Below are 18,303 nucleotides of genomic sequence, written 5' to 3'. Positions count from 1 at the left end.
TTGACGCGAGGGGAGTAATATCTGCCTGGCCAACAGCACAGCGAATCTTACCTGGGTTAGAACTCCCCTGAAGAATTCAGCCTTTGGCGCACGATTGCTGATTCGGGGTTCTTAGGTCGAAGTCTGGCAAGAGCCTGGCAGGCTCGAGATGACTAGAAATGGATCCTCAGTCACCACTCCGTCACGTCAACAGTGACTCTCCAAGCACAGAAAACAGCAAACAGCCCGAGTCACCTCTACATAACGAAGCAAAGCAGAAATCTGACAGTGGCAATCAAAAACCTACAAATCCCTTCCGAAAAGACTACGATGCGCCAGGTGACGACAGTGTATACTCCTCCTCACCAGAGCCCAACCTTCTTCCCAGTGTCCGGAAGAACACACCAGTGCGAGCTGTCTTCTATGATCTACCTACTGCACATTCTTCTATCACTTCCGGTACCGCTAGGAGCAAACTGCGCCCTGCCTCCAACAGCAATTCTGATGTTCCAGAGGAGGAGAACTCTATTCCTCTACAGGACTTGGAACTTCTAAAGAGGGATGGAGAAGGCTCCATTTTACAGGATATACCATTGCCTCAACTTTCTACCGTCTTATCAATGACGCGATACAGCAGAGCGAGAGATCTTCTCACAGATGAGGACGAGATAGTGAGTGGAAAGAGTGCAAATTTAGAAACCCCGATACAGCCCAGTCTTCCGGAGACGGGCCACTCTGTCTTTTCCAGTATCAAGAATGCATTGGTCTCAGTCTCTTCTCCCTCACAGACTCATTGGCCCCGAGGCCGTCAAAAGTCAAAAGATTATGACCAGGACAATGGCTATGAGGCTGACTTCATGGATGATTATTCGAACTACCACTCGAGTGCTGGCCCTGTTCAGTATCCTCCTAGTACCCCTGGAGGCATTCGCAATTCACATTGTCGGAGCACTAGCACTAGCTACCCCTTGAAATACCAACGCCTGAATCCTCCAGCTTCGTCTCCTCCACTTCAATTACGCACCAATCATCACAAGTTCTCCAGACTTGTCAGTGGGTCTACCGAAGTTTCCTTGCCTGAAGGAAGTACAATCGGCAATATTGTCCAGCACTACGCAGGCTCTGAAGGTTTAGATGGAGATGGCAATGACTTGGAACAAGGCATAGGTCTGGGAGAATCGAAAGTGTTTCAGCCGCGAAGTTTTGGTCACGATCTTCTCTCTAGTTCTCCACTGTATGAACCGCTCCAGCTCTCTAGTCTCCAAATTAGAAAGCAAAGATGGGGAGACAAGTCCAAAGCACCATATACACAGTCTCCTCAACTTGAATTGCCCGGAAATCGCCATAGTTCTGCTCCAGCCAGCTCTTCGGAAATTCAAGGCTACAAGTCCACGTCTCTCCCCAGTCCACAGGAAACTTTGGGCGTACCTGAAAACCCTCGTACGCCTCAGCTACAGGCTGCTAGAAGTCTTGATAGTAACGACTTCTTCGATGAATCGATATCAGACGCTGCCAACTCCACCTTACCCAGTCTTCCACGCATCAGCTACCGAAACCCTTTCAGACCCAACCCAACGCGATTCTTAGCTCGTGCAGACCCTGATCATTGTGTCTATGATGACGAACCACATCCAAAACCCACTCCTGAAGCCCGTGTACCACTGGAACGAGAAGTCAGTCAAGCATTGAGACGAGCCAGTGGGTACAGTCTTTACAGTGTTGGCAGTGCTTCTTCATTGGTCCTAGACTACGGTGCGATTTTAAACTATGATCAGGCCAGTGGTCTCCATCCGAAAGCCACAATGTTGCTGAATGGGAAAGATACAGACAATATCCCCGGATATTCATACAAAATTGGAGGACACATTGTGGATGAACAGGCGAAAGTTTTCTACGACAGAGATGCGATTCCCACCAACTGGATCAATTCTCGACAGAGTATTCGTGTCCCGATAAACCACAACGGATCATTTCCAGACTCTCCACCTGAGTCTCCGGTCGACGAGCAACCGCAAAAGCAAAGTCAACGACATTCAACCCCCGCAGACGATAATAACGATTGGGAGACAGTTGGAGAGAGTGGGATCGGGCTCGACTATAGAAATGACAATGATTCTGGTTTGATAGGAGGCACCGTACGCCGAACAGGAAGCAGTATTGCCAACACTTCAGATGATGGAACTGCGAGCATCCATCTTGAAGATCTCGATGAGTTTGGCTCAACAGAGAGAATCGCACAGCACCCAGGCACTATTCAATACTCGGGCGATTATCGCCAGCGTGATCTGAAGAAGACCCAAATTCCTATCTTGATGCCTGTTTTCAACGGTCACAAGGTTAATGGATACCTGGCTGATTCTATGAGGATTCGACCGCCTCGGGTCCCGACATACTTTCGCCCAGCACCACTTACTGAATCGCACAAGCACCCGTTCAACTCCACTCCACCAGAAGTCATGCCACCGTCTCGAGCGGGCAAGCTAAAGAGTATTCTACGTAGCCAACTTGCTCCGACAGACTCAAAAGCTACGAGCTCCAGCAAAAGTGGTACCCAAGGAGATAGAACGAGTACATATAGGAAGCCTTCCTTTGCCAGTCAAAGCTTTAAACCTGGATCTGAATGGACAGATAGCTATCGTCAAACTGGGCCCTCTGTTAGCACACAGCGTCGTCAATTTGCTGAAGAACAAGACCGTCCATCGTCTTGGCAACATGTCATGGCATTTGCGAATGGTGGTAACGTACCCGGCTACCGGAAGGACGGTTCTCGCATCTGCGACCCACAGTCAATAGAGGATGGTCTATCTATTAGAGAAGTCCTGGATGATGAATCACAGATCAACAACGTCGCGCCAAATGGCAAGAGACGAAGCAACAGTCACGCTCCGGTTGTTCCATCATCAAGCCGCCGACCTCCTGGAGCTTTCTACCAAGGATTACGAGCAGTATCGGATCAGAAGCGTTTACAGGTTCCTGGCCAACACGATGGTGCAACAAAGTCAACAAGTAGACGCAGTACAGCGAAAGCCCATGGTACCACTTCTCTCCGACCTCTTTCTCTTTTGAATGACCGTTTGCCCTCGACACCACTCCGCAACGTTTCCAATCAGAGCGATATGGGCAGCTCAGATGACTTTGTGTACCGCTCTCCTCTGGCCCCGCCATTGCGTTCAACGTGGCAGAAGCTGTACTCCACTTCCCGATTATTTGAGTTGCAACAGAGAGCCAAGGCAGATGGGGTTTATAGCTCACGCTCTACGTTACCAAGCTCAAATGAAGGACTGTCACGAAGACATTTATACGAACCGCCTAAGCTCGCAGCTCCTCATGACAACAATAATGATGATCCGGATGTTAGAGTATGGAAGATCAGATTCTCTGTGGTTGTCCTAGTTCTCTGTTGTTTCTTCCCGCCTCTGCTGATTCTTTTTGCTCTTGGTAAGATGGACGGAATCATGATATGGTGGAGTGACGGCGAATTCTCAGGATTTGGCAAGGCACAGAAGAAGTGGGCCGGGATTGTACTCTGCACTGAAGTATTCATCATCGGAGTTCTCCTTATTGCTTTCCTCGCTTCATTCTTCTCCAAACACCATGGATAATGGCTACTGTATTGTTTCATGATGTCGGTGTGGTCTCAGGTGCTGTGCAGCCTCGAACACATGCTACTCATGATTTGGAATGAATGTTTGGAGATGAGAGTTGGAATTTGGCGAGCAAGGTGGTGATGAATTTGAAGCTTTGTATGTTTTGCTTTATGGAATCGCTTGACACTCTGTTGTATGTTGGTCTAGCAAGATACTTGCAATAAATTGAGTCTGTATAACTTTAAAGAGCTGGATGCGATATGGCAACAACCAGGTGCAAGTGATGGGCGCGTCTTGAGTCGCCCCGGATTATTCTTACAAGAAAGTAAGTAAGCGCGTTTCGTATGCTCAACTTTTCCCTAAGAGGATTAATCTTGTCATTGTCTTTGTAAGGTTTGCATGCCACCGGCAATTCTTGTACAAAAAGAAGAAGAAAAAGTAGTGCTTCAATGCGGTGGGAAGATTTTGGTCCAGCTCCAACCAGAAGTCAGATACCTAGGCACTGTGACTGCTCCATGCCCGCAATATCGGCGCGAAAAGGTAGTCAGCCCGAGGACATTGAATCTTAATCTCAGTAAGAAGCATGAATAACATACTGCTTGAGAGATAATCAATCGGCCTTATCTCAGAACAAGTAATCGCATCACGTGCCTCAACCTTCGGTTCACGCTGGCGCTGGACCCTGTTTCGCGAGAACAAGAGATAGCCTCCTCAACACCACTCTTTACCTATCGAACATCACCTAATCATCAGACTCTATCCCCGGCTCTGGGAAGGACATGTTCTCCTCCTCAGTACGGCGGGTGGCCTTCACGGCCCCGCAGACGCCGATTGCTTCCTCGTTCCACGTCTCAAGCATAGCTCCGCGAACGGCGGCATCCTCACAGGTCTTCACGTACCGCCAGCGACGATACTCCTCCTCCAAACCTTCCAGCCCGGCAGATGGCTCTAGTGGGATTAACGAGATAGCTGCTGCGCCTGGGAAGTCGAAAAGCAAGGCTGATGGGAAAGGTAAGAAGAAGGGGAAGAATACTGCGGCGGCGAATAAAACTCGAGATGAATCGACGAGACATCTGCCCAGTGTGCCGAGTACACAGCATATTCCTCATTTGCGTAAGTTGTTCAAGATGATACTTTATCTTTCAAAGTCCAGCTTCAAGGAGCTAATCCAAGACCATATGCAGAAATCAGCGCATCAGACTTCTTCTCCCTCTACCGGCCCATGTCTCTAACACAAATTTTCCCCAAAGCCGTAACAGACGAAGCCTTCGCATCGATCTTCACGCCTCGGACAAAAGCCAACAAAACGGAAGGAGTGATCTCTGTGCTCTCTGAGATTCAGCAAGACTTCGAAGAGATGTCACGGCAGATGAGCGGCGTCAAGATCACCGTTGCGCAGGAAAGCGAAGATGCGTGGAAGGAAGAGACCGACGACGTACGAGCTGCTATTACCGCCGAATCGTACCATAATAAATCTGGAGAAGTGAAGAATCTGGATGGTGCACCGCATGAGGGAGGAGAGAATATCATGGATTTTCCACCCCACATTTTGTCTGGTCGATACCGCCCTTTTCACCCACCTCCAGCTCCTATGCCGATGGATTCGATCGACTGTCTTGCAGCAGGAAAGGAAGCTGCGCAACATGAGCAAGAACCTCTACATAGAACGTATACAGCTATGTTGACTATCGAGGAATCTACCGATGCGAACGGCGATGTAACGTACATGGCACATAGCTCGCCCCTTATCGAAGACGCACCTCGAGCCGGACCTACGAAGTTTCTAGAGCGGATGCAGCAGCGTAGGGAACGCTACAGGATACAGCGGCCAGAGGAGACCGACATGCTTGCTATCAGCGTGAAGAGGCAACGCAAGCTGAAGATGAAGAAGCACAAGTATAAGAAGTTGATGCGGAGAACAAGAAATTTGAGACGCAGATTGGATCGTAATTAGACTGGGCTTTGGGTCGGGGGTTTCTGTCTCTGTCTGGTATTGTTCTCCTTACGTATTACAGACTGCATGCATGCATGGTTTTGGTGCTTGGGTTTGGTCAAAGATTTCCTGTGTTTTGTAGACATAGTGACCTGTGCTCACTGTGCTGGCAAGCATGTCCGATTGTCCGGATACATTGCATGACATCGCATCGCCTCTCTAGAGAGGCTTCTCAATACAACCTACGCATATACAAATTCCTCACATACATCTAACCACCCTGAGAATTCTAGAATAGTGAAAGCCTTGCCTCAAATCATGCTCTGCTCAGTGTTTACACCGCCTCTCTCTTGACCTACCCACTTTCATGGCTATGTCTCAAGCGAGGACTCCGGTCAAGACTTAGCAGTCCACCTACATCTAGCACAAGGCTGGCTTCTCATGATTCAAGTGAAGCCTTGCAAGCCGGAAGATCCTTTACGAAGTACCTCTGCTGCCTCGTGCACCCCAGCCCCCATTCACCCACCCTCTCAATCAGCCATGGACCTAGCCCATTAAAGCCAATTCTTCACTATACACAGCTTTTGCTCCTCTCCGCGTCCCCTCCCCAAACTGCATCTATTCCACTCTCGTAACTTTCCTAAAAGAAAACACCAAGAAAGAAAAAGTCAAAAATCTCGCTTCTTTTGTTTCACTTCTGTTTACTCCGCCACACGGTAGCCGACTTACCCCTCCTCTGCACAGTACAGAACTTTCCCGATGAGCAAGATGTCAGATGATTGTACGTAGGTATTAACTTAGATGGATTTCGGGACTGGACAAAGTGCGAGAACGAGAGCTAAGAGATTTTTACCTCTGAAGATGTGGATATGTGGATATATAGATATATGGATATGAGGGCCAAGCCTTGGACGGGAATAAGACAGGAAGGCTGTGCTCCTCTGCAATGCTACGATGTCAGCTAATCGACCGTTAAATCACACGATCAAGCTGATCTGTTCAGCGGTCATGCTGTACATTGCTTCTTAAGCACCATGGACTATCGTGCCAATCTGTGTGATAGTAACAGAGGAGAATTCAAGCACATTCAGCTTAGGGGGAGTTCACATTTAAGAGAGAGAAATTGCTGGAGTGTTGTACTTTGTGAACAGGAAGGATACGTGGAAGGCAAAGAATAAAGGGACTTGCGGGATGTATAAGAGTGTGAGGAATATAACAGTGGAGAAGTAAACATGGAACGGCATACGATCACGAGTGAATAGAGTGAAGTCGATAATAGAAAGGTAATTTTGAATTTCTCCCTCCACTGGAGAATAACGTATGAAGAAGTACCATCATCGGCGACCCCATGAATCAAAGCCATGCCTCCATCATTCGTGCATACTGTACATAGTGTTGTGTGCTCATCTCCTTCCCAATCCAGTCCATAAAGTCATCGATCCAAACTTCAAAGCAGTCGCCATAGGGTATTATTGCCCTGAATGAAAGCAAAGGTCGTAATGATCCTCCAAGGAGGGCTCATTCCCATTCCAAAACGCCCGAGAATTGTATGTACACGCCGGTAGCTGAAAATTATCAACCTTCCATTATTCTCCCCTTGGTATGTTGTACGTGTTCTGGTCTCAGGACATGTTTATATGGCGAAACAAGTCAGAGCAACAGTAGCGATCATGACCCAGTATCCGCCAACCTCAATGACGCTTCGTACAGCAGCATTACCTGCGGTGGAATTGGAAGTGACAGCATCCTCGGTTCCTCCAGGTGCAGTAGTGCCGTTGGGGAGAGTACCGTTCAGAAGGATGGTGCTGGTGCCGTTGACATCAGCAACAGTAACCAAGGAATAGTTCAGCTTGAAGTAATCTCCATCACCAATGATGGAGTCGAGGAAAGTGTAGTTTCCGTCATCGTCGCAACCGCAAACGGAGTATTGGGCGCAAAGACAAGTGACTGGCTTGCTCTCGTTGACACCTGTTGAGTCATCCTGGCGGATTACAAGCTCTGGGAGGTCACGAGTTGGGGTATTGGTGTTGTTCGTGTCGGTGCTGTTGCGGCGAGCAGTTCTGTTACGGAAGTAGTATGGGTTGTGATATCCATATCCATAAGCGCCGTAAAGCCAGAGACCTGGGTAGATAGAAAGCAGACCAACACCCAGGAACACAGGGGCGAGTCCTAATGGTGATGCTCTACCAGCGGTGTATGGGGTTTTGGCACCACCTCCATACTTGCCACCAAACCTAGGAGTGACGCCTGATCCAGTTCTCGTTTGGCCACCTGCGTTGGAGCCAGCTGTACCTCGTCCTGATGCTCCGGACCTGAGTGTGTTAGCTCGATTCTTATCATTCCCTTTATTTTTGCCATCTAGAGGAGCGCGATGACCGCTCGAAGGACCCATTCTTGCACTGATACCAGATTTGCCTGATGAGGAACGAAAATTGTGTCCTGGCGTAAGTAAAACAACATTACGACGAGGTTGACGTAAAGCGTGTTCCACTTCTCCAGCAGCCAACTTCGATTTATCCTCAACAGCAAGTCCAATGCCAGTGCGACGGTAGTCCCTGGGCGCCAAAGCCGAAGTACTACTTCCAACTCCATCCACCATGCTCAACTTATCGTTTCCTTTCGAGCGACCGCGACCACGATCATCTCTTTGTATAAAAGTCGGAACATACCCTGATGAGCCAGAGCCCGAGCCAGAGCTACTACTGCCTGACGAGCCTCCTTTGCCTGAAGAGCCAGAGCTACCTCCACCACCGCCGCCCTTACCACCACCACCTCCTCCGCCCTTGCGCTTCCATAGATCGCTGACGGGCGCAAAGAGTTTTTCTGCCTCGCGCGCGGCCTCACGTCTCTCTGATGCAGATGAGGTCGAGATCTCTGCGACTGGTTGTGGGTGTGCGAAGACTGGCATGTTGGTGGCGAGTAGACATGCTACTGTGAGCGTTTCGAGGAACTTCATGTTGATGATGTAGTTGTAATGGATATGTTGTATAAAGTATTCCTTCTATCCTAGTAACCTTTCGTGACCACTAGAGAATGTGTGCGCAATGTAAGTACCAAACAAAACAAAGAACCTTGAATCGATGCTCGGTGAGTGTATTTGTGGGATAAAGAGGTTCGTGTTTGGTGTTGTTTCAGCTTTGAAGAAGAAGTGTGCCCGGTTTGGGTGGTGGAGAGGAAGAGGATAAGCTTATATGGGAAGGCGCAGGGATGGGCCGTTTGCCTCGTCCGAAGAGAAGAGCCATCTCATTTGCCTGACGCCCCAATTCTGCCTTGTTGTCTACCCTACCCTACCCTACCCTGCCGAGATATGTGGCGCCTTCGGACCCTTTCTTGAGTCTTGCAGTACAGTACTGTACTAATTGATGTCAAATCATTATTTGGTTCTCACCGGGTTACCGCCGTTGGAACTTTTGGATAGAACACTGTTGGTGGTTTGCTGGATTTATTCTAAGCCTCGCAGATCTTCCTGGCTTTTCATCATCAGACAACAGCATCAACAGCACAGCAAAACAACAAAGCATACAAACATCACATCACACGAGACATCCCATCGTCATCGACCGCACCGACTCACGACCAACGCACCTACGGCAACAAGCTCGGATTTGAGTGCTCGGTCATAGACATTGGCGGTCACGACCAAATCATCCGTCTCTCTTCCATTCGTTCGCTTGGATGGGAATAATGAAGCGGTATGAGACTCTGCTTATTCTACCCAATGGGAATATATCGATGTTCGCGTTGCCTCTTGCTCTGATGGCCGGCGATTTCAACCAGCGGACTGCGCCTCCTCCGCCTTGGAACTAAAGCTAAGCCTTCCAATCTCTTGACTCTTGGCGCCCGCCGTCACTGAGTCTGCACATGGTGGCACTGCTTGTTAACCAATGTAACCAGCGCCGAACGGGGAAATATACGATCGGGTAATTGGGACGCATGATAACATTGATACAGACTCGAGCTCGAGCTCCAGTCGGTCGTCGCTTGGGACATGGCGTGAAGGGCTGTACAGTACTGTACAGTTCTTCTGGAACATAAAATTGATCTGATAAGGAGGTAGCATCATTTGAATTGAGCGTTCTGATTGGCAGGTATCGTTCACGAGCAGGGCTGAGCTGTGCGATGAAGATGATCCACATGCCCTGTGGGCAAACCCCTTGCAATGGTGGATCGATCTGCGTATCAGGCGATTCCATTGGTACGGAGTAGGTTGATGAAGACTGTTGACAAGCGTATGGAAGGGCTTTTGTGGGTGTGGGGATTTGGTGAGGCTCCTAGAAACCAGCTAGAATCAGGTGAGCTTCTAAACGAGGATTCTAAGGCTGTCTATCATGGAGAGGAGCTCGGGGATGCCTTTAAACCACACCTAGGTAGACGACAGACGAAGAACCTAATCTGCCCGACTTTCTTCTCACATGATATAGAGTTAAAGAAAACTATGATCAGAATAATTATAAACGGATACAGATTTTATAAGATTCGTCTCGGCAACTTTAAAGTAGAATTGGGTTTGAGAAAATTAGTCTGGCTGAGCTTGCTGACAGGGGAAGCTGCATCTCGCTCCAGCAGTCGGGTCCTCCGCCTCCTTTTCGCGTCTATCAGTGAATTAACATCGCTCATCCAGCCGCGTCGCTATAATCTTTGGAAATCTTGGGCCTCAAATTGTTCCATAAATCTACTTATTCTTTGAAGAATTCTCAAAACTGTGAATAGACTATCTTAGTCAAAATGGACAACGTCAAACGTGAAAATGGCTCTGAGGATAGCTTGCTGCCGTCAGAGCACCCACTTCCACCAAGCTTCAAAGGCCGACTGAACCTGGCAGACTATTCATTCTCACCGAAAACGAGGACAAAAGCAGAACCATCGAGGCAAAGTCCTCGCTTATCTTCGACCCTAAACTCTTCAACGAAACGCAAATCTACTCACTTAACACCCTCTCAATCTCCCACGAAAAGATCCAAATCCAAGTCGCCTTCTGGCTACGCACCTCCATCGACTTATGCACATTTACCTGAACTCAGAGATGTCCTCCAAGAAAATCTTATCTGCGTCTTCATTGGTCTCAAGTAAGTATACTCAGAGTCACTTTCGACATCGAAGTGGTCACTTTAACAATCTTCTATCATCCATTTTCCCATGATCAAATCCCCACATTGAGTCTCCCCGTTCATAATAAAAAGTCAATGATACTAACTATCCTACCGTCCTGGCATAGAAACTGCCCGCTCCGGTCACGCATACGCACATCCTTCCAACCTCTTCTGGAAGCTACTACATAGCAGCGGCTGCACACCCCGTCGCTGCTCCCCATCAGAAGATGGCGACCTTCCCCGTCTTTTCTCATTAGGCAACACGAACATCGTGGCGCGACCGACGAGAAATGGTTCAGAGCTGAGTAAAGGAGAAATGGACTCCAGCGTCGCAGTCTTAGAAGAGAAAATCCGGAAATGTAGGCCGGAAGCGGTGTGTATCGTCGGTAAGAGCATTTGGGAGAGTATTTGGAGGGTGAAGCGAGGAAGGAAGATTAAGAAAGAGGAGTTTAGGTATGGATGGCAGGATGAATGCGATAATATGGGTGCAGTGGATGGTGAAGATGGGAATGGATGGGAGGGCGCGAAGGTCTTTGTGGCTTGCAGTACGAGTGGATTGGCTGCTAATCTTAGGCCCGCTGAAAAGGAGGTAATTTGGAAAGAGTTGGGTGTTTGGGTTGAGAGGAGGAGGAAAGAGAGATCTACTACTCATGTTGAGCAGATGGCCGGACGAACGACTAGTGAGACTGTTGATTAAAGCGTCTCAACCAACGAACGTTGAGTGTGATTGCAACACAGAGTTGCAGAATTCGCGAGGGAGTATCAACAACAAGAAGAGAAGATAGGCGAGCTGCCCCTCAAATCCGAGAACAATTCGCCACAGGACGAACTCGCTAAAAGTAAAATAATTCATTCCTCTTAAAGTGGATTTACACTTGTTGGATATACGGGGTAAGTTACGTGCCGACCTTTACCAGGATTTAAGCCGGATCCTTGTTTCTTCACTAGCTGTGCCGCATTCCAGCTCCAACAAGGATCAACGACTCCTACTGCTCCTGGACCTTCAAATCTACAATCATTCTCTTTGAAAACAGATATCATTTAAGGTGTATCAAGTGCCATATTTACTCAGAATCCAGTGCAATAATGTATTCTTCCACAGACTCCGCCATTCAAAAATGCACCCAACCCTCTCAAACCTCACCACCAGCTTCGAACTCGACCCGGACACCCTCACCCAAGCGAACCCCACGGCAGATCCGACAATCCAATGTAGCTACCGCACTATCCTATCTCCTGGGCCTGCTCTTCTTCACACTCATAATCCACGCCTGCGTCCGCTCAGTCAGTAACTCCAAGCCGAAGCATCGCAATGACAACGATGGCCCCGTCCTCGGCGCCATCTTGTCGTTCATTCCCGTGGCTTTCCTTGTCGTAGGTATTGTGACGAGTCTTGACGAGGTGGCGGCTGGGTTGGCTGGTCAATCGATCGTCATTACGATGAGTGCGGCTGTAGCCGGACTTGCGTGGGTTGTGTTTGGAGTTGGGACTGAAGCAACATTTCCGATTTATCTGGCTTGGGTTATGTGGCCCGTTGTAGGCGCATTTATGGTTGTGGTTTTAGGCGCGTCGGTGTGGGCTTATGGCTTTGTGGAGGCTATTGAGGATGAGAACGAGGGAAATGATAGGAAGGGAAGGAACAGCGACTAGTTATTGCCAAGGTTGAATCGGAGCAGTTCAAATCAGGTGCTCGATACTGGATATGCGATGCTGAGTCTTCCATATTCCTGGTCAGCGGAAAGGATTTCTAGCATATGATGGCATGTGGACATCTTCTTGCCAGTTTTCTAGTCTGCACGAAGCACAGACGAGAGACGCGATCCATCCTATGCGGCAGGATACCTCAAACATGCCAAGAGCTTCGTACTCCAGTGTGCAAGGGTGAATGTACGGCGCTGGTATTGAGACAGTGGAGTTATCCAGAGTGACGCAGGGCAGTGAGGACGGCATGGGTAATTCTGTGTAGTATGGTGAGAGGAAGATGCATGGACGATTAAGATAATGAACCAGAGGCCAAGGAGTGCGAAGAGACTTTCATGGACATGGTCTTTTCTGGATTTGCTGCTGGTGCTGGTGGCAGTTTGCTCTGATATTTTGTTCCTGTTGCGGATAGTCCTTGTGCAGATGTCAGTCCGGGCTCTCAGATTGGAATCTTACTTGGTACTATCAGAGTCATTTTAGTGATTTTGTCAGGCTGCTTGGTGATTGGAGACTTGCGACCTGCCTTACCTCGTAGGGCTGTAGAGGAAGGCTTCTAGAATATATCTAGCTCTCGTTCCATTTCAAAGTTTGGACCCGCTGTCCCCTTCTAGTGTAGCGATGCCTGAATGTGGAAAGTTATACTTTTAGTTGTACTGCATGAAGATCAGTTTCTTTAATTGATATTCCAAGTACTATTCCCCCTACGTCACTCTTCAAAGTCTCCCGGATATCGTTGATAGACTCAAATAACCCATCTCCAGAGGGTTGAAATGCTGCGAGTCTTGCCAGCGCCAGCGCACACACGATGTCTCTGACTCGCCCCCAACTCATTCTTCAAATAACAGGTTGTCTCTTGGGTCTCTGGCTTACAGCCATCGCGCTCCACATTTCCCTCCACCCATACCTTCTGACAGGTCCCCCGTCGAATCCAGGAGACATCATCCTCCTCTGGACCATCGCACCGGCAATTTGGTGGACAGCGTTTATCTGGCTATGTGACACTGTGAGGTCTCTGTACCAAGATGCCATATACGTTTTCCTCATAGGATCTTGTGTTGGCACTGCATTTGGAATTCTCGCGGCGGTTCTCCTCGTTGATGACGAGAAATGGGGTCCTCTGGTCTGGGGTCTCGGGGCTTTGTGGGCAGTGACTTTGGTTGTGACAGCAATTGCGATATATTTTGTATGCAGTCGTCGAATCTCATGTCCGGGATTGGGGGCAGAGCATACGGGGGAGTGCCAAAGTCAGAACTATGAAGACTTGAGGGGAAGGAGCAGTGAGAGTACGATTTTTAGTGAGGAGGATATTGAGATAGCAAGCTTGAGTGAAGATGAGCAAGACACTTTGTTGCATGGAGTTTAATTAGAAAGGAGGAGCATTAGTTGGTTTGCCAGTGAGGAAAGAGTTGTCCGAGAAGGAAAACGAAGGTGATCTTGCTTGACCAGATGAGAGGATGCTCGAAAGCAGGCGAAGAGAGCTGCAAAGCCCCAAATCGAGACTAGTGACAGTTCATTATTATCTGGAGAGTTGATAATACTGCTCGTTCGGACTGTAGGTCTGGTTGAAGGATGAAGAACCAGTTCAAAGCACCATCTGAGTAATGCTCAGCTCCGGTTCATAGAGCGCTTCGCAATAGATTCCACGTTACTACTTCGTATCATCACAAGAAGCTCTCCAAGGTCTGTTGTATCAAATAATTAATGTTCGTCTTGCCTGGATGAAGATGCAAGTGTGCAGCGGCCTCCTTATCGAGGTTATCCGGATTGAGGCTTGGCACTCGCCTCGAAATTTAGCTCGGTACAAGTATGACGTTCCGTCGTGCAAGGTTCCAAGAGCTTTGCTCTCGAATCTGCGGATGTCCCTCATCACGACATTAGACCCAACGAACGGTCTCAATTCGGTTTTGAAGGCAGCAGTCTGTCTGTCACTGCGTTCACTCATCTGATACTGCATTGTGCAGACGGTAATTATCACAATGGCGACAGTAACTGGAAAGAGGGGACCATCAGTCTTGGTACGACCTTCCACCACCACACTTCACCTGTTCGGATAGGAGAAACGGAATAGATTTGCTGATATTTTCAATAGGTTACAGACTCCCGCGAACGACCACCAGTAGCTCGATCATTGACTTCGAGACCTTCCGCCAATGGACAAAACAACGTTCAGAGAAAAGCCCCAACACGATTCATATCGGTTGATAATGTACTCCAATATGCATCCGAGATACCCTCAGGCCAAGCAAGAGGTCCACCCGGTCGAAGGCCTGTTCCTGCTGCTCAAAGACGACCGCAGGCTGCTGCTCCTGGCGTAGGTACACGCATAGCCCAGCAGAACGTCCCCGGTCGGAGTACAAAGGTCGTGGAGAAATTGGTCTTGATTCCGGAGACGGAAAACGAGAAGGAGGAATCCGACGATGAGTCCAGTGAGTTCGGTGGCAAGATGAGACCTGATGGAGAGGAAGGACCACTGAAGGACGCCGAGATGGATGTGCTGAAGAAGAGGGGTGGTGTACGCGGGAAAAGTTATGCGGAACGATTACCCAAGGCAAAAAGAGCCGAAAAGCTTGCAAGAGTCACGGCATATTGCACAGCGCAGAATTATAAACCAAAGGCTATGGCTACGTTTGTAAAGGAGAAGCATGGAGCGAAGACGAAGTTATACGACGATTGCCTCTACACAGTCTACCATCTACCATTATTACCTGGGCATGAAGGGTTTAGAATCAGGAGTAGTCCTATTCTCAAGAGTCCAGGCGGCAAGGCCGTACTCGACGAAGAAATAGAAAGGAGCGAGCAGAGAGATTACCACGAGGGATATTTCGAAGATACCGATACATATGGAGTGAGGGGTGGCGAGGAAAGTCCGCGAGACGAGAGCGACGAAATGAAAAAGAGGAGGGAAGAAGATGACAGGAATGCTAGAGAGCAGGTGAGGGTACTGGCTCAAGGTAAACGTGGTGACAGTCCGAACCGAATTGCCCCGGATGCTACAACGTTCGGTGAGATGTTCGTGTTCTCATACGGAGTCGTGGTATTCTGGAATTTTACGGAACGTCAAGAAAAGGATATTCTGGCCGACTTGACCTTTTCGGAGCACGAAACCGGTGTTTCTCTTGTGATACGCCCAATAGAGGAAGACGAATATGAGACGGAGGAGCTGCATTTCGAGTACAGTCCGCTTGTCGAGCGACCCAGAGTGTTCAACGATATGATCACACTGAGAAGTGGAGATCATATGATCAAGCTTACCATGAGCCATGCAATTGCCCAGAGCACGAAACTGAGCTTTTTCGAAGAGAAGATGAATCAGACGATGGCGGATGCCGAGCATGTCCCCAGACATCTGGCTCTTACGGGTCAGCTCGGCATGTCTCGAACAGAGATTGTAAAAATTCTTGGACGATTGTTCCAGAGTCGAGTCGATGTCAATTTATGTACGTTTACCGCTCCAAGCCTACTCTAACACTGTCTAACATGTAACAGCATCGAATATCCTTGACGTCCCAAATTTCTTCTGGAACTCTGAACCTACACTTCATCCTCTGTACATCGCCCTCAGAGAGTATATGGAAATCGCACCTCGTATCAAAGTCCTGAATGAGCGTTGTCGTGTGTTCCTCGAGCTCGCCGAAATTCTCAGTGACAGTATAGCCGACACCAAGATGACCGCCATCACGTGGATCATTATCGTGCTTATCATAATCAGTATCGCAGTTACGGTCACCGAAGTCGGTTTGCGTTTCGGTATACTGTCAAAAGGAAAAGAAGACAGAGATAGGGTGACAAATCCTTTGGGGACAAATTGGACGAGCATGCATTTCACCGAACCACAGCTACAAGCTATCTGCGGCGCACAATATGTGGGGAAGACTTTCAAGGAGTTGTAAAATGTATAGCCGATTGCTTGTTTGCTTTGCATAGCTTGGTGTTCGGCGTTGCATTGGCAAATTGAACTTGGGATCAAAAGAGCATAGCGATCATTTGGATATTTCCTCCGATGTTAATAGGATGTGTTGTACTCTGCCTTCAGCGGTATGCGGTATGACCGCTGTGAGCTTTTCGGATTATTATATATGTGATTCTTAAGCCTTGACCAAAACGGGGAATCTGTAGATGTCTCTAGTCATGGCGTAGTCTTCCTAGTGTATAATTCCAAACGATGGTAGTAATAGACTTGATTTCTTCAATTTTTGTGTTTGGATGGCTGGTCAGCCACTAATGCTGCCTCAATGGGCACTGACTGAATTTCTTCCTTTCTGCATATGGAGGTTCTTTTCAACTCCTACAATTCCCTAGCGCTCTACGGATTTGCTCAGATTCCGTTGGTGACCAGACCCGCTCTTAGGCTAGTATGGCAGTTAACGTGAACAACCACAGTGAACACGCAGTCATCAACACAATTGAGTGCTCGAATGAATTCAAAAACGTTATCATTCGGCGACGTCGTTGCGCGCTATTGACTTTTCTCGTCGGAAGCGAAGTGAAGTTCGGATGTAATGACATGTGATGCATCCACTCTCCAATATCTGCTTTGCGAAAGTATTCAAATATTAGGCAGGAGTCGTACCATATCCTTGCAGTATCATGTATTCATATGAAGTCTATCAATAATGCTCCATACTCATAGATTCTTATTGTGCAGCAAATGTAGGCGCGACCCCCTGCCCGCAACACGCGCTAAACCGAGTAAACAAACCTTAAGCGAGGTCGGCCACGTCCTTCTACCTTGCAATGCTGCCAGATCCCGTCAATGCGACAAATTGAACGAATAGTCCCGCTCGTATTGAATTGGATGAATGGATATGCTCTCGCTTGACCAAAATAAGCCCCTATTGGGATGTGTTGCGGTGGTGAATTTGACAGGCCAGCACGGAAAGAGAATGAGTAGCATTGGACCGGCGATTCACATCATACAAGGGACGAAGCTGCGATGGAAGAGCATCTATAGAACTACTTAAGAAACCTCGCTGGTTGCGGAACTGCTTCCTCTTCCATTACTAAGAATAGCTTCGAAAACCACTTCGCCGTCAAGAATAAGTCAACCACAACTCTTCAACAGACGCACACGCAAAAGGACTACCTCTCTCGTGAAGAGCAAATCTGCATTCGTGGGTATCAACTCCAGTAAGTCTAACCATAGTAGTCGCCTTTGAGTAACTTATAATGCAGCTCCTAATTATGTTCTAGAATCCATATCCTTAAAAACAACTTCCAGGTACGGTACTTATCTTGAGCATTTGCTGCGACTTCAGACTATTTTCCTTGCCCTTCTATCCAACCAAAAGACTGCTCTTGCTATCAGAGCGCCGCTTTTCTAAACCTAGACCAGAACCTCCACCATGCCGAAGAACAAGACCGGTACTAACCACAACTGCCCTGGTCCAAAGGTCTACAAGACCAACTGCCAGGGTCAATCGAAGAGCACGAGAGGCAAGGGTTACTGCACCACCCATCAGACCTGGTGTGGCCTCCACAGTATCGATATCGTCCATTTAAAGAAGGAGTCATGCACAGCCTGTGATGGCGCCAAGGCAAAGGCCCAGAAGGAAAAGGATGCTAAGGATAAGAAGGACAAGGAAGACCGAGACCGAGCAGCGAAGGAAAAGTCTAAGGCTCAAAGTGAGAAGGACAAAGCTCCTCTTACTAAGAAGAGTCTCAAGCCCAAATAAGTGGCTCGAGTCTGACATGCTCAGTATCTGGCTACTCGGGAGTTCGGCCTGATACTCACTCAGCAATCTCGACGGATTGAAGAGAGCATGACATAGAACTCGCGCCTTTTTTGGGGGGGGAGCAACGTTTTACTATTCGACACCAGCTGACATTTTCAAACTGTCTTCTATTCGGACACTGTTTTGATCTGGTATGTCTGAAGGCAATGGCGTTCTTCAAGGTTTTCTTTTAGGATACTTGCTTTGCGTGAATCATTCGGTTTCCTTGCAGTTGCATGTTACCATTACCAGAGCAACGGATATGCATCTCAGAGTCTCTGTTAACAGACATGAATGGGTTG

At 48.3% G+C, this 18,303-nt stretch overlaps 9 protein-coding genes across 9 annotated transcripts; 8 read left to right on the top strand and 1 right to left on the bottom strand.

The window, feature by feature from the left end:
- Positions 1 to 158: 158 nt before the first annotated feature.
- Positions 159 to 3,581, top strand: ONS95_012371 (uncharacterized protein; the record flags this gene model as incomplete). Its single annotated transcript, XM_058505998.1, has 1 exon — positions 159 to 3,581. The coding sequence occupies one exon, from the start codon at positions 159 to 161 to the stop codon at positions 3,579 to 3,581; it is 3,423 nt and encodes a 1,140-aa protein (XP_058358521.1).
- Positions 3,582 to 4,345: 764 nt separating this feature from the next.
- On the top strand, positions 4,346 to 5,520 carry ONS95_012370 (uncharacterized protein; the record flags this gene model as incomplete). The annotated part of the gene is made up of 2 exons (XM_058505997.1): positions 4,346 to 4,679; positions 4,751 to 5,520. The coding sequence occupies 2 exons, from the start codon at positions 4,346 to 4,348 to the stop codon at positions 5,518 to 5,520; spliced, it is 1,104 nt and encodes a 367-aa protein (XP_058358520.1).
- Positions 5,521 to 7,132: 1,612 nt separating this feature from the next.
- On the bottom strand, positions 7,133 to 8,455 carry ONS95_012369 (uncharacterized protein; the record flags this gene model as incomplete). The annotated part of the gene is made up of 2 exons (XM_058505996.1): positions 7,133 to 7,811; positions 8,169 to 8,455. The coding sequence occupies 2 exons, from the start codon at positions 8,453 to 8,455 to the stop codon at positions 7,133 to 7,135; spliced, it is 966 nt and encodes a 321-aa protein (XP_058358519.1).
- A 1,769-nt stretch (positions 8,456 to 10,224) lies between these two features.
- On the top strand, positions 10,225 to 10,514 carry ONS95_012368 (uncharacterized protein; the record flags this gene model as incomplete). Its single annotated transcript, XM_058505995.1, has 2 exons — positions 10,225 to 10,271; positions 10,322 to 10,514. 2 exons carry the CDS (start codon positions 10,225 to 10,227, stop codon positions 10,512 to 10,514), a joined length of 240 nt encoding a protein of 79 aa, XP_058358518.1.
- An 8-nt stretch (positions 10,515 to 10,522) lies between these two features.
- On the top strand, positions 10,523 to 11,286 carry ONS95_012367 (uncharacterized protein; the record flags this gene model as incomplete). Its single annotated transcript, XM_058505994.1, has 2 exons — positions 10,523 to 10,565; positions 10,715 to 11,286. 2 exons carry the CDS (start codon positions 10,523 to 10,525, stop codon positions 11,284 to 11,286), a joined length of 615 nt encoding a protein of 204 aa, XP_058358517.1.
- Positions 11,287 to 11,675: 389 nt separating this feature from the next.
- ONS95_012366 (uncharacterized protein) lies at positions 11,676 to 12,239 on the top strand (the record flags this gene model as incomplete). Its single annotated transcript, XM_058505993.1, has 1 exon — positions 11,676 to 12,239. One exon carries the CDS (start codon positions 11,676 to 11,678, stop codon positions 12,237 to 12,239), a length of 564 nt encoding a protein of 187 aa, XP_058358516.1.
- An 856-nt stretch (positions 12,240 to 13,095) lies between these two features.
- Positions 13,096 to 13,653, top strand: ONS95_012365 (uncharacterized protein; the record flags this gene model as incomplete). Its single annotated transcript, XM_058505992.1, has 1 exon — positions 13,096 to 13,653. One exon carries the CDS (start codon positions 13,096 to 13,098, stop codon positions 13,651 to 13,653), a length of 558 nt encoding a protein of 185 aa, XP_058358515.1.
- A 482-nt stretch (positions 13,654 to 14,135) lies between these two features.
- ONS95_012364 (uncharacterized protein) lies at positions 14,136 to 16,480 on the top strand. The gene is made up of 3 exons (XM_058505991.1): positions 14,136 to 14,305; positions 14,380 to 15,727; positions 15,777 to 16,480. Exons 1-3 carry the CDS (start codon positions 14,267 to 14,269, stop codon positions 16,178 to 16,180), a joined length of 1,791 nt encoding a protein of 596 aa, XP_058358514.1. The 5' UTR covers positions 14,136 to 14,266; the 3' UTR covers positions 16,181 to 16,480.
- A 1,152-nt stretch (positions 16,481 to 17,632) lies between these two features.
- Positions 17,633 to 17,962, top strand: ONS95_012363 (uncharacterized protein; the record flags this gene model as incomplete). The annotated part of the gene is made up of 1 exon (XM_058505990.1): positions 17,633 to 17,962. The coding sequence occupies one exon, from the start codon at positions 17,633 to 17,635 to the stop codon at positions 17,960 to 17,962; it is 330 nt and encodes a 109-aa protein (XP_058358513.1).
- Positions 17,963 to 18,303: the final 341 nt, after the last annotated feature.

Source organism: Cadophora gregata, assembly GCF_030347475.1.
Source record: "Cadophora gregata isolate MNR1 chromosome Unknown scaffold_6, whole genome shotgun sequence".
Taxonomy (NCBI): Eukaryota; Fungi; Ascomycota; class Leotiomycetes; order Helotiales; family Ploettnerulaceae; genus Cadophora; species Cadophora gregata.
The sequence above is the reverse complement of the archived record's forward strand: the minus strand, read 5'-3'. Positions and strand labels throughout refer to the sequence as shown.

Bases quoted from the DNA above. Each gene is read 5' to 3' on its own strand.
- ONS95_012364 (XM_058505991.1), top strand. From the start codon at position 14,267: ATGGCGACAGTAACTGGAAAGAGGGGACCATCAGTCTTG. The intron at 14,306-14,379 runs GTACGACCTTCC...TATTTTCAATAG, and splicing joins AGAGGGGACCATCAGTCTTG to GTTACAGACTCCCGCGAACG. The intron at 15,728-15,776 runs GTACGTTTACCG...AACATGTAACAG, and splicing joins TCGAGTCGATGTCAATTTAT to CATCGAATATCCTTGACGTC.